At 36.6% G+C, this 14,598-nt stretch overlaps 1 protein-coding gene across 1 annotated transcript in view; it reads right to left on the bottom strand.

Moving 5' to 3' along the window:
• The window catches only part of LOC125677249 (CD109 antigen-like), a 291,878-nt gene that overhangs the window by 69,129 nt on the left and 208,151 nt on the right, over positions 1-14,598 (bottom strand). Inside the window, exon 17 of the mRNA XM_048915256.2 lies at positions 367-444. Coding sequence (XP_048771213.2) covers positions 367-444 — 78 coding nt within the window. The remainder of the gene's footprint in view (positions 1-366; positions 445-14,598) is intronic.

Raw genomic sequence — 14,598 nt, 5'->3', positions numbered from 1 at the left:
TAATGTTACAGCTTAGTAACCCACTTGTTGTCATTGTTGAATGAAATAACCTACTTTTTATTACTGTAACATGTAATAGTCCCCGCTTTTTGTCATTGTTGAATGAAATAACCTACTTTTTATTACTGTAACATGTACATGTAATAGTCCCCGCTTTTTGTCATTGTTGAATGAAATAACTTACTTTTTATTACTGTAACATATTTAATAGTCCCCGCTTTTTGTCATTGTTATATGAAATAATCTACTTTTTATTACTGTTACATGTGATAGTCCCCAGTTTTTGTCATTGTTGAATGAAATAACCTACTTTTTATTACTGTTACATGTGATTGCTCAACTTCACTATTGTTCATGATACTTTACCTGATAAAAGACAATCAAGTTGGTAGAAGCTTGGGTAGATTTGAACACTCTGAATTTTGCAACCTCTCCGACATTGAACTGAAAGTGACAAAAATAATTATGCAAATAAGTTATCAAAATAATATTATTAAGAGGAGTATGGGCCACGATGTCCACCCCCTAGAGGACTGACAATGCACATCAAGTCAGTATATGGATTTTGCTGATAATGACTGACATAGAGCTGCATGTTTACTGACAGGCAATCAAACTTTGACCTGGGAGTCTCAGGCCAGTGATGTGAATGACTGCACTGTCTGTGAACACACAGATTCACCAATTTTGTAATGAAGAAAATAACACCCAATTGTTTAAACAAGGAATAACCTTAATTCCTTCAATAAAGATGGCAGAGGAAGGTCTATGTGTGAGTGCATGGCTGCTTGTAACTTGTGGTACCACTAAGTTCTCAGTGCAGTCATAACAAGAGGGCATGTGGAACATGTTTACAGCTCATTTCCCAGTTCATTCACAGCTGATCAAAGGCGGAGAACGAATCACTAGGAAATTTGATTTATTTAAGATCCTGCACTTGACTTTTTCTAACCTGTTCTTGTTTAATCCTAGTTATATTCAGTATCTGCCCTTCTAAACATTGAGATCCATTGATTGCAATGTATTCTGTGTATTTCTGTGCATTCAAGTGCCACATTGTATTTCAATGAATCCCCCCTCAAAAAAGTGAATTTCATATTTTCCAAACAATCTGTATCAACAGAATTCAATTCTCATTATCACATTGGAAGATGTAGCGATTGATCAGCTTCATGCAGTATTTATGGTTCTATTTCATTCTTTAAATGACAGACTTCAACAACTGCAGCATGGAATATGATAATATATGGTACTGAATTCATCTGTATCATCACTATGCAGGCATCAATTGCATGCTAAGATTATAGTCTTGAAGAGCATTTGAACAGTAATATTATGTACATCTGAATCCCCACCTTAATGACTCGGAACTTGCATAGCTTCATAAACAAAGTTTCACAATTCACATTTTGCATTACCATATATCTAAACCTGTTTGCTTCCAGATAACCACATGTGTGTCTCTTAAATTAACTGTTACATATCATAGATATCACAAACAAGAGGCCCATGGGCCAACATCACTCACCTGTGCCACCTTGGCCCTGCCATTGTTCAGCTTAGATCAACACTATAGTACAAGGTCTTGCCATAAAGAATTTATATACAAAATTAAATAGTTCAGGAGATATCAAATTAAAGTCAGGTTTATCTAAAGTAAGTCAAACTCAAACGTCAAAAGATTAAACACCATTGTGTCACAATCACCTTGCCATAAAGAATCTATATACAAAATATAAAGCCCTTTCTAAAATAGTTCCTGATATATTTAATTATCAATAAGGTTATGTTTTCTTAAAAGCAGGTCAAACTCAGAGTTCAAGGTCACATGGTCAAAGGACATGATATGAAATGAAATGTCTTGCCATAAGAAATTTATATACAAGATATGATAGAGGTTATATATTTACAGTACTTTCTTTCGTTTGTATGGAATTTCTTCTACAGAGGGGCGTGGCAGTCGAGTTGTGCAGTGATAAAAGATTTTACATGGAGATTGTTGACACTGACTTTTTAGAGTTTCAAAATGATTTGGATGGCGTTATGCTATATCTCAAATATGCATGGTATCAATGGATAATGAAACAAGAGGCCCATGGGCCACATCGCTCACCTGAGTCACCTTGGCCCATATCTGAAGACTTTCCATGTATATTTGCATGTAAAACCTTAGTCCCTATTATGGCCCAAACTACCCTTTGCAAACTTGAATCTACACATGTCAGAAAGCTTTCATGTAAATGTCAACTTCTTTGGCCCAATGGTTCACGAGAAGAAGATATTTGAAGATTTTTCCTATATATTTGTGTGCAAAACTTTGATCTCCCCTTGGGGCCCCATCCTATCCCCGGGGGCCATGATTTGAACAAACTTGAATCTGCACTATGTCAGAAAGTTTTCATGTAAAAATCAGCTTTTCTGACTCAGTGGTTCTTGAGAAGAAGATTTTTAAAGATTTTTCCTATATATTTGTATGTAAAACTTTGATCCCCTATTGTGGCCCCATCCAACCCCCGGAGCCCATGATTTGAACAAACTTGAATCTGCATTATGTCAGGAAGCTTTCATGTAAATCTCAGCTTTTCTGGCTTAGTGGTTCTTGAAAAGAAGATTTTAAAAGTTTTTTCCTATATATTTGTATGTAAAACTTTGATCCCCCCTTGTGGCCCCATCCTACCACCGGGGGCCATGATTTGAACAAACTTGAATCTGCAATATGTCAGGAAGCTTTCAGGTAAATTTCAGCTCTTCTGGCCCAGTGGTTCTTGAGAAGAAGATTTTTAAATGACCCCACCCTATTTTTGCATTTTTGTGATTATCTCCCCTTTGAAAGGGACATGGCCCTTCATTTGAACAAACTAGAAAGCCCTTCACCCAATGATGCTTTTGGCCATGTTTGGTTGAAATTGGCCCAGTAGTTCTGGAGAAGAAGTCGAAAATGTGAAAAGTTTAACAGACAGACAGACGGACAGACGACGGACAAAAAACTATCAGAAAAGCTCACTTGAACCTTCGGTTCAGGTGAGCTAAAAAGCGTAGATGAGGGATTGGGCTAGCTGCAGAAATGTATCTCTCTACAAAACTATTGGGACGGAACAGAGAGCTACAGATCCACCCCTTATAAAAACCTTCGATTTACGGCGCACAAAAAGCTGCGCACGGTTGAGGCCTGATATCGTTGTATTCTTGTGTTGCATGCTGCCTCATAAATATAAAAAAATTCTTAACACATTTTCCTACTATACTTGTGTCCCAACATACCTTCAAATATGCATTATCGCAATTCACCTTTGAATTAGAACGCTTTTCCCCGATATAGTATTGCGTTGTGTGACGACACAATTGAATGAGACTATTGAACAATTTGAATGACATGTTTGATGTAATACAACAAGAGTTTTCATTGGCCGATTACAGCCCGCCCACTTTCTCGAGCGGAGTCAGTGTAGCTGGAGAAATGTACATAGCTCTCTGAAAAGATCCACCTCTTATAAAAACCTTCGATTTACGGGTCACAAAAAGCTGCGGACGGTTGAGGCCTGAAATCGGTGTATTCTTGTGTTGCTGTCTCATAAACTCAATATAAAAAAATCTTAACATATTTTCCTACTATATACTTGTGTCCAAACATACCTTCAAATTTTCATTAAAGCCACACACGACCCGAAAACTCGCAGCTTCAAATGATTTCGTTTGTTGACGTAGCCATGTTAGGCTAAGCCGGTCAATTCGAACTCTTGCTATTGGTATCTATTCATAAAATCGGTTGTAAGTTGTGTATTCGCTCTTCATTTATTATCAACACGAATAATTAATAGAAATTAAAACATTTTTTGTACCAGTTTTTGTAAAGGTAAAATAAGCTCTTGATTAACGAAAATGCTACATAAGCCCATTAGATGGAGACCGGCCGGCGCGGCCGCTCATGACTAATGAAAGCCGCATTGCCGTGAGTTTAGCTATTTGAATAATTATCATTTAATGGGACTGGGGTGGTATATTATCTAAACTATTTAGCTAAAGTATTTGTGGGGTATTAGTACACATCTAGACGCTATTGTGCCAGTATGGAAATGAACCGGGATTCGAATTGACTGGCTACCTAACATGGCTACGTCTACGAACGAAATCATCAAAGGCTGTGATCGAGTTTTGGGGTTTTAATAAATATTTGAAGGTATGTTTGGACACAAGTATAGTAGGAAAATATGTGAGGAATTTTTTTATATTAAAGCTATGAGACAACAACACAAGAATACATTACTTTCTCTTTTTCTTCCTTTGAAGTTTTTTTCCATCTAGCATCTGGCCGTCATGTTTTCAAATGCTGACTACTCCCGTATAAGGGAATTTGGGCGGACTTATACATATGGACCAATGAGAGTTTCTGTTGTATTTCGCAATTGTATTACAAACAGATTCAATTGTGTCGTCACACAACGCAATACTATATCGGCCAAAGTGTTCTAATTCAAAGGTGAATTGCGATAAAGCCCCATATTTAGATCCGAAAACTCACAGCTTTGAAATGATTGTTAAATTGGGTTTTTTCGCATGTATGGAATATCCGTTCTATATATATACACAATCAATGACAGTGCGCGCGGGGGTGACGATATAACGAGTGGCTAGATACCAAGGCAATACTATACTAACTTATTTGTAAGCTCTCATGAATGAAAACTTGATCAAGTTGTAGTGGTAAGAATTTAAAAGTTTGCCTACTTAAAGCTATAATTTGCAATTTTAATGTAAAATCATGAAGAATTTTTTTTAGAACTCCTTTGGAATTTGATCACATATCACCACCATCCAATAAGTTAATCTTATTTTTTAATTTGTACGACCAAAAAAATACTGAGAATTAGTTCCCTACTGCATAAAAACAAAACTCCTTGTTACATAATTGTTTAGACATTTGAAGTCAATGAGAATCTTGTAATTAAAAGGGGTTTATAGGTAAGGGAAATTACAGGGAATAACACAGTCCATGCATGCCGACCAAAGAATTCTCTAACCTCTTAATCTTCTATTTTACAATTCTATCCTAAGGTCTTTCAATAATTCATGCCAGAATCTTTTTTGGAAACCAATATCTTTTTTTAGTACAGTTCGTTGTACAACAGTGAGTTAAGTTCCTTGAAGTGTAAGTTTAGGTCATATAGTTAAATAATTCTGTTTTAATCCCACTGATTAATTAAAATAACCTCTATGTGAGAGATCCCATGGTAACATTACTTTTATCTTGTGCTGGATTTCTGCCCCAGCCCACCTGATAAGCTTGCTCAGTTCTAATCCAAATGTATATCTTTACAATGCAACAACAGATATATTATATCACCTATCCATATAATGTATCAGCTATGTGTCTTCACAATAATGTACAACAAAAAAGAAATCAGCTCATGACAACAATCACTGCAATACAGTACAACTTCTTTTCTGCCAGCAAGCTTAGTATAATCATTTTGCAAAACTTTGCTTTAAATATTCGTCGTTATACCGTACGTGAAAAAGAATCCATTGTGTAAAATAATGTCTAATATATCATCATTACTGTGAAAAAGAATCCGTTGTGTAAAATAATGCCTACATCATCCATGAGAATATTGCAACCTCATTATGCAAAAACTAGAATCACAAAAAGCACATGCATGTATTTTCAATACAAACCACTAAAATTCACGTCTGCAGAAGAAGTGAAAAAATAAATATATTTTTTCTCATCTAAAAACACAAACAATAAGATCATAATATTTGTATACAGTGACCATTTTGAGAAACTAGATGTGTCGGCACGACAAGAATGCCCCCGCCTGCAGTATAAAATCAAAGGTAGGACATCCATCAAAGTATTAGACTTAATATAGCATCAAATGTAATATTCAGACTGTAATAGTTACGAACTCAACAACAATCCTTTATATATATGCTTTAACAGTCAAATAAATAAAGTTTTCTATGTTACAGGGGCACAACACCATCCAAAATTAATGAACCGGAACGATACTCAAACTCGATCTGTAACTCATCAATATACACCTGCATAAAAAAAAATTGCTAAAATGCATCAAAGGTGCTTATGGCTGAGTTGCAGATTGGAAAGTTATGCACGCTTGCATTCACAAAGTAAAAACATGCACGTATTTAATATAGTTTATAAGTATGAAGCTTTGAATGACCGCAATAGGTATTTAGTGTGATAATGACCTTGACCTTTGGCCTTGGATTTCAAAAGCAACATGAATCTTGAATGTCATCAGGATTTGAAGTTTGATAAACATGCACCAACAAGTACATGTATAAAAGTTAGAGGCAAGCTCAAATCTACAGTATATAGTGAAAAAGAGACCTTGACCTTTGGACCTCAAAATAATAAGGAACCTTCCTCTTTTGGATGTGATCATGTTATGTAAGTCTCACATAGATGCACCAAAAAGTATGAAAGTTAGAGACCGGACAAGCTAATTGTGGACGCCGCCCGCCCGGACGCCCATCCTCTGCCAATTTAAAAGCAGAGATTTGCTAAAAACAATTCAATATCTTAAGGTGTAAAATAGAACAAGAGGCCCACAGGCCTTATCGGTCACCTGAATACTAGTGAAAAAGTATCACTATATTAAACTTCCATATGGGCTATGAAATCTAGAAAAAATTTCCTGTTCTGAATATCTAAGCTAAATTCTAATGTTTAGCAACAGTATAAAACAAGATATGTGTTCTTAAAACTTCACTGCATGCGCCCTCAAAAGTGCATACACTGATGAAAGGCTTTAAATAATAGGTGTATTAACATTAAAACATCAAAAGATATGACTAATTTAAACTCATCCTAAAGTCTGGGTTGTGAAATTCACCATTTTTTGTATATCCTTTTCTTCTATTCCTAAATATGCATTTAGATTTTATACAGTATCAGCAAACTTGCACATAAATACTATATACTAAGTTTGGCCCCACCCTGGGGTCAAAACCCTTACTCTGGGGAAAATCAAATTTACAATTTTGGTGAAAGACTACCTATCCATTTAGTTTCAATTTAGTATCAAAAGCACTAAGGAAAATGTTATTTAAGTGTTTTACACATAAATACTATATAACAAGTTTGGCCCCACTCTGGGGTCAGAGCTCCTACCCTGGGGATCATGAAATTTACAATTTTGGTAGACTAGCTGGCTAAAAAAAAAATCCTGCTCTACATCACTATGCATTTAGTTTTTCTTACATATGTGTGGTTCTTGAGAAGAAGATTTTTGAAAATTTGTCATTTTTGGGCAGTTTTTGCCCTGCCCCTAAGGCCCCAGGGGTGCAGGAATCCTGAAATTTACAATTTCTGTTCCCCTTGTTCCAAATATGTTTCATACCAAATTTGAAAAGAATTAATTGAAATGATAGTTATCAAGAAGTTAAAAATTTTGGTAAAGGACTACCTGTTCTTTCTAAATATCTATTTACTTTCAATTTAGTATCAATAACATTAAAGAAGATGTAATTTAAGTGTTTTACACATAAACACTATATAACAAGTTTGGCCCCACCCTGGGGTCAGAACCCCTACCCCAGAGATTATGAAATTTACAATTTTGGTAGAGGCCTTGAAGGCCTGCTCTACATCACTATGTATTTAGTTTTTCTTACATGTGTGTGGTTCTTGAGAAGAAGATTTTTGAATATTGGTTAATTTTGGGCAGTTTTTGCCCCACCCCTAGGGCCCCAGGGGTGCTGGAGTTCTGAAATTTACAATTTATGCATACATGCCAACTTTCAAAAATCCCCATGGGGGATTTTGCGCGCGACGACCTTTTTTCAACGCTCAAAATTCACGACATTTTACCATGAAAATAAATATTTGTCTTTTCAAATAAAATATCAATCTAATCATTGTACATGTATCATATATTAACACAACATCAAGTGTGTTTGACCATTAACTTTAACAAAACTAAAAAAAGAAAAAAGAAAAAACCTTTAAAATAAGTATTTTATTAAAATATTCAGCAAAAAATCCTCTCCAACAACAAGTCACATACATATTATCAAATGATACTTAAAGTTGCATCCTTTTACACCATCTAAACATTGACTGGTCTATATATCTAAATTTAAATTAAAGCACATGCATTTAGGTACGACTACAAAGGCGATCTTGCTTGGCTTGTAGAGTCTGCGGGTCAGGAACAATCTGCATTGCAACCAGAAAAGGAGTGATCTGCCCTGCTATGAAGTTGGCGAACAAAACCTTTGCACCCATGACATCTGAAATAATTACCAGGAAAAAAACACATCAAAATATACGTTTTTACTTGTAAATTAAGGCTACTTGCTAATATAAAATTCAGTACAGACTTGTGTGAATTACGCATCACAAAGTCTATTGAATACTACACTATATAGACTATATAATACATCACAATAGACAGATATATTCAGATAGCCTATATTATTATAGTTGGAAAATATATATATATTTGACGTACCTTATTAAATATTTTGGATGCTGTCAGCGAGAGGCAAAAATCGGGAATGTCCGATTGTTTGGTGGTGACACTATCATCGTTGTCAATCCTCCATTCACGTTTGTGTAAAGGATATGTCAATTTGAAATCCGTCTTCCCGATTAATTACTATCAAAACATGCTTCGCACTGTCCGATAAGCACCCCGACACAGGCAGACCAGGTAAATTACACCACCCCGATACCATGCGACACAGGTACACAGCAATGGCTGACTATTGTCCCGATTTCTGATCAGGCCAGTTCAGAAATGACGCGGGATTTCAAATTCCGGTTGGAAATGGGGGGTTTGTTGTCGTAAAACGGGAGATATTTTTAGAAAATCGGGATTTCGGGGTATTTTTGCAATCCCGATCGGGATATCGGGATTTGCCTTTTCAACTGCTTCAAATCGGGAGAATCCCGCACAAATCGGGAAAGTTGGCATGCATGTTTATGTCCCCCTTGTCCCAATGATGCTTCATACCAAATTTGAAAAGAATTAGACTGGTAGTTATTTAGAAGAAGTTAAAAATGTTCAATTGTTAATGCACGACGACGGAGTCGAAAACCAATTGCAATAGTTTACTCAGGTGACCTAAAAAAAAGTCTGGAAAACAGGTCCTAACAGTAATTTTCCGAAGTTAAAGGGACACAACTCCATCAAACATCAACAAATTGGAACAAAACTCAAACTCAATTTGTAACTCATCAATTAGAAAAAAAGTCCGGAAAACTGGTCCTAACATTATTTTTTCTACATTAAAGGGACAGTGTACAACACCATCAAAAATCAATGAACTGGAACCAAACTCAAACTGCAACTCATCAATATAAACCTGCATACAAAAATCAGATCAATATCTCAAAGAATTTAGAAAAAAAGTTTGGAAAACTGATCGTAACAGCAATTTTTCTAAGTTAAAGGGGCACAAGTCCATCAGAAATCAATAAACCGGAACAAAACCCAAACTTCATCTGTAACTCGTCAATATACACCTGCTTACAAAAAATCAATTCAATATCTCAAGGCATTTAGAAAAAACTGGGTGTTGCAGAAGGATAGACTTGTGGGTAAAACCATATGCCCCGACCACTTCGTGGCGGGGGCATAAAAAAATGAATGAAACTTTTTAATACATTGTTTAAGCTCACTCAGAAACGGTTTCATTCTAAAAACTTGAAATCCAACATGGTCCCCAGCATATTGTTCACTCAGTTCTTACAAATATTATCACCGGGGGGAGAACAATTGCAAACTGGTTTTTTGGTGATGATGGGGATGGGATTAGGGGTGTTTGTTTTTGGTAGGGAATGGAATGGGATGTTTATTTTTGGGTGTGGTGGGGAAACTTACTGATTGGGGGTGTTTGTTTTGGGGTGTGGTGGGGAAACTTACTGATTAGGGGTGTTTGTTTTTGGGTGTGGTGATGATGGGATTGAGAACTTTGTGTTTGAGTGTGGTGGGGACAGGATCAGGGGTGTTTGTTTTTGGGTGGGGTGGGGAAACTTACTGATTAGGGGTGTTTGTTTTTGGGTGTGGTGATGATGGGATTGAGAACTTTGTGTTTGAGTGTGGTGGGGACAGGATTGGGGGTTTGTTTTTGTGGATGGGAATGGGGTGTTTATTTGTTGGTGGGGTGGAAATGGGGTGTTTATTTGTAGGTGGGGTGGGAATGGAAGTTTTTGTTTTGGGGTATGGTGATGATGGGATTGAGAACTTTGTGTTTGAGTGTGGTGGGGACAGGATTAGGGGTGTTTGTTTTTGGGTGGGGTGGTTGATTGATTGAATATTGTTCAACGTCCCTCTCGAGAAATATTTCACTCAATACTATGGAAACGTCATCAATGCCGATGAAGGGCTGCAAATTTAGGCCTATGCTTGACGTTTATGGCCTTTGAGCTGCGGGGAGGGATCTTTATCATGCCACACCTGCTGTGACACGGGGCCTCAGTTTTTGCGGTCTTCTCCAAAGAATGGCCCCATTTAGTCATCTCTTACAACAAGCAAAGGGTAATGAAGACCTATTATAACCCGAATCCCCTCGGGATTGGGTGGGGTGGGGATGGGATTGGGAGTGTTTGTTTTGGAATGGGGATGGAATGGAGTGTCTATTCTTTAGTGTGTGTGGACAGGATAGTGTGGTGGTGTTTTCTTTGAATGGGGTGGTGATAAGATTGAGGGTGTTTGTTTCAGGGCATGGTGGGGACAGGATTGGAAATGTTTGTTTTGGTGTGGAGTGGGGATGGGACTGGGAGTGCTTGCTTTTGTGATGGGTGGGGATAGGATTGAGATTATTTGTTTTGTAGTGAGATGGGGATTAGAATGGAGTTATTTGACCTTGTTTGACAAGATGGGCATGCTACCTTGAGAATATCAATACTGTTCAAGAAATGTGTATAGGTCATTGTGTTTGAGTGGATTGTTCCAGGTGTCACCAGATGGCAGATCCGTCTGTACTGTCTGCCATACCCAGCAGTTAATGATAAGATTCTAGCAACAATTAAGTTCTCTGCTGAATAAACAAGCTCTTGACTGGATGTTCACCCTCAACATCTCTTCATGAATTTTTCTTTTGAAAATTACTTTTGTATTTGGTGCTACCATTAGTATAAGGTGGGACTATTGTTGCTGACAGATATGACATAAGTGGACCGGGTCAGTGACATAAACAATCAATAAACATTAATCTTCAACATCTTACTGTCCGCTGTTGGAGAGACTGAGTTTTATAAAATATTACAAATACAAGGAATTTTAGAGATTAACTTAGTTTTTTTGAAAGCCAAGAGAATACAAAGATGTTTTCTATTACCTGGTAAATGTATAAATGGAAACTTTAAAACGTCATTAAAAATTCAAGCAATATATTTTTTTTCAACATGAGCAATGCTCACCCTGCAAAATACACCTGTCCAATAAACCCGGATATTCAGTAGTCATGCTGGAAAGGATTAATATACAAATAAACCATTCTTTGGTCCAAGAAAGGCTCTGAAAGTGTTCTTATATTAACACTTTATCCAATTGGAGAATATAAATAAAATGTTAGTTCTCACAGGCTTTGTTAAATATCAAATGAAAGAAAGATCTACAGAAGTAAAGAAGCAAATTTATTTCAACTATATCCATGGCAACAGCACTGTGGAGAACATGTACACCAAGTTAAAGATCCTCAAACCTTATTAGTACTGTTTTACCTTCATGATCCTAACCTTATTAGTACTGTTTTACCTTCATGATCCTAACCTTATTAGTACTGTTTTACCTTCATGATCCTAGTCTTATTAGTACTGTTTTATCTTCATGATCCTAGTCTTATTAGTACTGTTTTATCTTCATGATCCTAGCCTTATTAGTACTGTTTTACCTTCATGATCCTAGTCTTATTAGTACTGTTTTACCTTCATGATCCTAGCCTTATTAGTAGTTTTATCTTCATGATCCTATAGCCTTATTAGTACTGTTTTATCTTCATGATCCTAGCCTTATTAGTACTGTTTTATCTTCATGATCCTAGCCTTATTAGTACTGTTTTACCTTCATGATCCAACAGGGCCTCCGTGGCTGAGTGGTTAGAGCATCGCGCTCAAAATCACACGGCCTCTCACCTCTGTCGGCGCGGGTTCGAATCCTGCTCGCGCCGGTAAGTGAGAAAGTTTCCCAGTTTACTTTCGGAAGGTCGGTGGTCTCTTCCCAGGTGCATTGTATCTGGGTTCTCTCTTCCACCAACAAAAAACTGGGCGCCACCATATAACTGAACAAGAGTACCGCAAACGGTACATAATACGCCCGTGAAATGCTTACATGGGGTGTTTTTCTTGTGCCATAATTTGTATAACTTTGCTTCAGGCAGTATCAGCCATCATGAGGCTGTGACAAACTTTCATATGAACAAAGGGTCTTAGCTTAAAAATCGAAATTTCCTCAAAATGGACCAAGTTCAACAACCTGTAATTTTTTCAATAAAGTGCACCGCCACGGCACAATTGATACGCCCGTCACATATTGTTAACAGTATAGATTGTACCCATTAAAACATTTTTTTTTTTATATCACCTTAATTAAATGTCACAGTGACCTTAAAGTAGGATGCGACACACCTTCTACCTGCAAGATGCATTAGTTGACCAATTTTGGTGATTCTAGGTCTAATAGTTTTCAAGTTATGAGCCGGACAAGTTTTTGCCATATATGGCCATATCTTCTTAATGAAAAGTCACAGTGACCTGGTTTTAATGTGCGACACACCTTCTACCCAAGATGTATCTACAGACAAAGTTTGATGATTCTAGGCCTTGTAGTATTTAAGTTACGGGTCGGACACGAAAAAGCTAACAGACGGACGGACAGACAGACATGAACGCCATACCATAATACGTCCCGTCTTAAGACGGGCGTATAAAAATTGTTGAGTGTGGCGGAAAACAACAAATCAAATCAAACCTTCATGATCCTAGCCTTATTAGTACTGTTTTACCTTCATGATCTTAGCCTTATTAGTACTGTTTTATCTTCATGATCCTAGCCTTATTAGTACTGTTTTATCTTCATGATCCTATAACCTTATTAGTACTGTTTTATCTTCATGATCCTAGCCTTATTAGTACTGTTTTACCTTCATGATCCTATAGCCTTATTAGTACTGTTTTATCTTCATGATCCTAGCCTTATTAGTACTGTTTTATCTTCATGATCCTAGCCTTATTAGTTACTGTTTTACCTTCATGATCCTATAGCCTTATTACCTGGTAGTACTGTTTTATCTTCATGATCCTAGCCTTATTAGTACTGTTGTATCTTCATGATCCTAGCCTTATTAGTACTGTTTTATCTTCATGATCCTAGCCTTATTAGTACTGTTTTATCTTCATGATCCTATAGCCTTATTAGTACTGTTTTATCTTCATGATCCTAGCCTTATTAGTACTGTTTTATCTTCATGATCCTAGCCTTATTAGTACTGTTTTACCTTCATGATCCTAACCTTATTAGTACTGTTTCACCTTCATGATCCTATAGCCTTATTAGTACTGTTTTATCTTCATGATTATCCATGAAAGTACAAATTTCACCTTGAAAAATAATAGGCACCTTCCTCTCACCATGGGGAATTATTAGGATTTGGCATTCTAACCTAATTATTAGTATATTCTATTCCTTCCCACAAGGTGCTGATGGATGACCTGAGACACATATAAACACTGCACCATACCATAATACAACCCATTTAGGAATGGTTGACGGTGTATAAAGTTTGATTATCATAGCATTGTCAGTGCTGTTTATATCTTGTTTTGTGCCTACTAAATTACCCATGTAAGTTTAACCTTTGGCTATGAAAAAGAATACACACCATTCTTTAAATCATTGGGTACATGTGTATAGGCAGTCCAGCACTTGTTGACAAAAACAGAGCTTAAATTCTATAGATGAAATTAAGAAATTTTAAGGCTAGTATAGGAATTTTAAAACTTAAGAGAAGTTTTTGACATTAAAATGGACTTGCGTACCTTTGCAAATTTGACAATAAAGAAACTCATAAAAATACTGCAAGTGCAGGAATGGCATCTTCAACGGTTCCACTGTCCCAGCTGTTATTGGCTATAACCTTAATAGCAACATCTTTGTCAAAAATTTAAAAAATTAGGATTTTTGAAAGGAATTATAGCACTGCTGGACAACCAGTGTGTACCCAGTTTGTTGATAATAGTTTATATATAGTATAGCCATGTAAATTTGACCCTGTTAAGTTTTCACTTCTATATCTTGCATCTTTAACATTCACAACTTTCTTCTACCCTTGTTTCTGTCACCAAGTGGTCTAAATTTCTAGCATTTTTAATAACATTAGAGACCTTTGGGCTACATTGTTCATTTGAGTCAAGGTACCTCAGCCCCTCTGAAAATACAGCAGGATATCCCAGGAAGTCCCAAGACAAAATCCCAGGATTTATCAGGATTGTCCTGAAAAGTCCTGCTTTTTTGAAACTGAGATTGACAAGGAATTAGAGGGACGGTATTGGCAGTGGGACATTTCAGGACTTTTAAGGATAATTAATGGCCCTAACTTTTGGTCAGCTGTTGTGATTTTTAAAAGATT

This window comes from Ostrea edulis, chromosome 1 (assembly GCF_947568905.1).
Source record: "Ostrea edulis chromosome 1, xbOstEdul1.1, whole genome shotgun sequence".
Lineage (NCBI taxonomy): Eukaryota > Metazoa > Mollusca > Bivalvia > Ostreida > Ostreidae > Ostrea > Ostrea edulis.
This window is presented reverse-complemented; position numbering and strand designations above follow the sequence as displayed.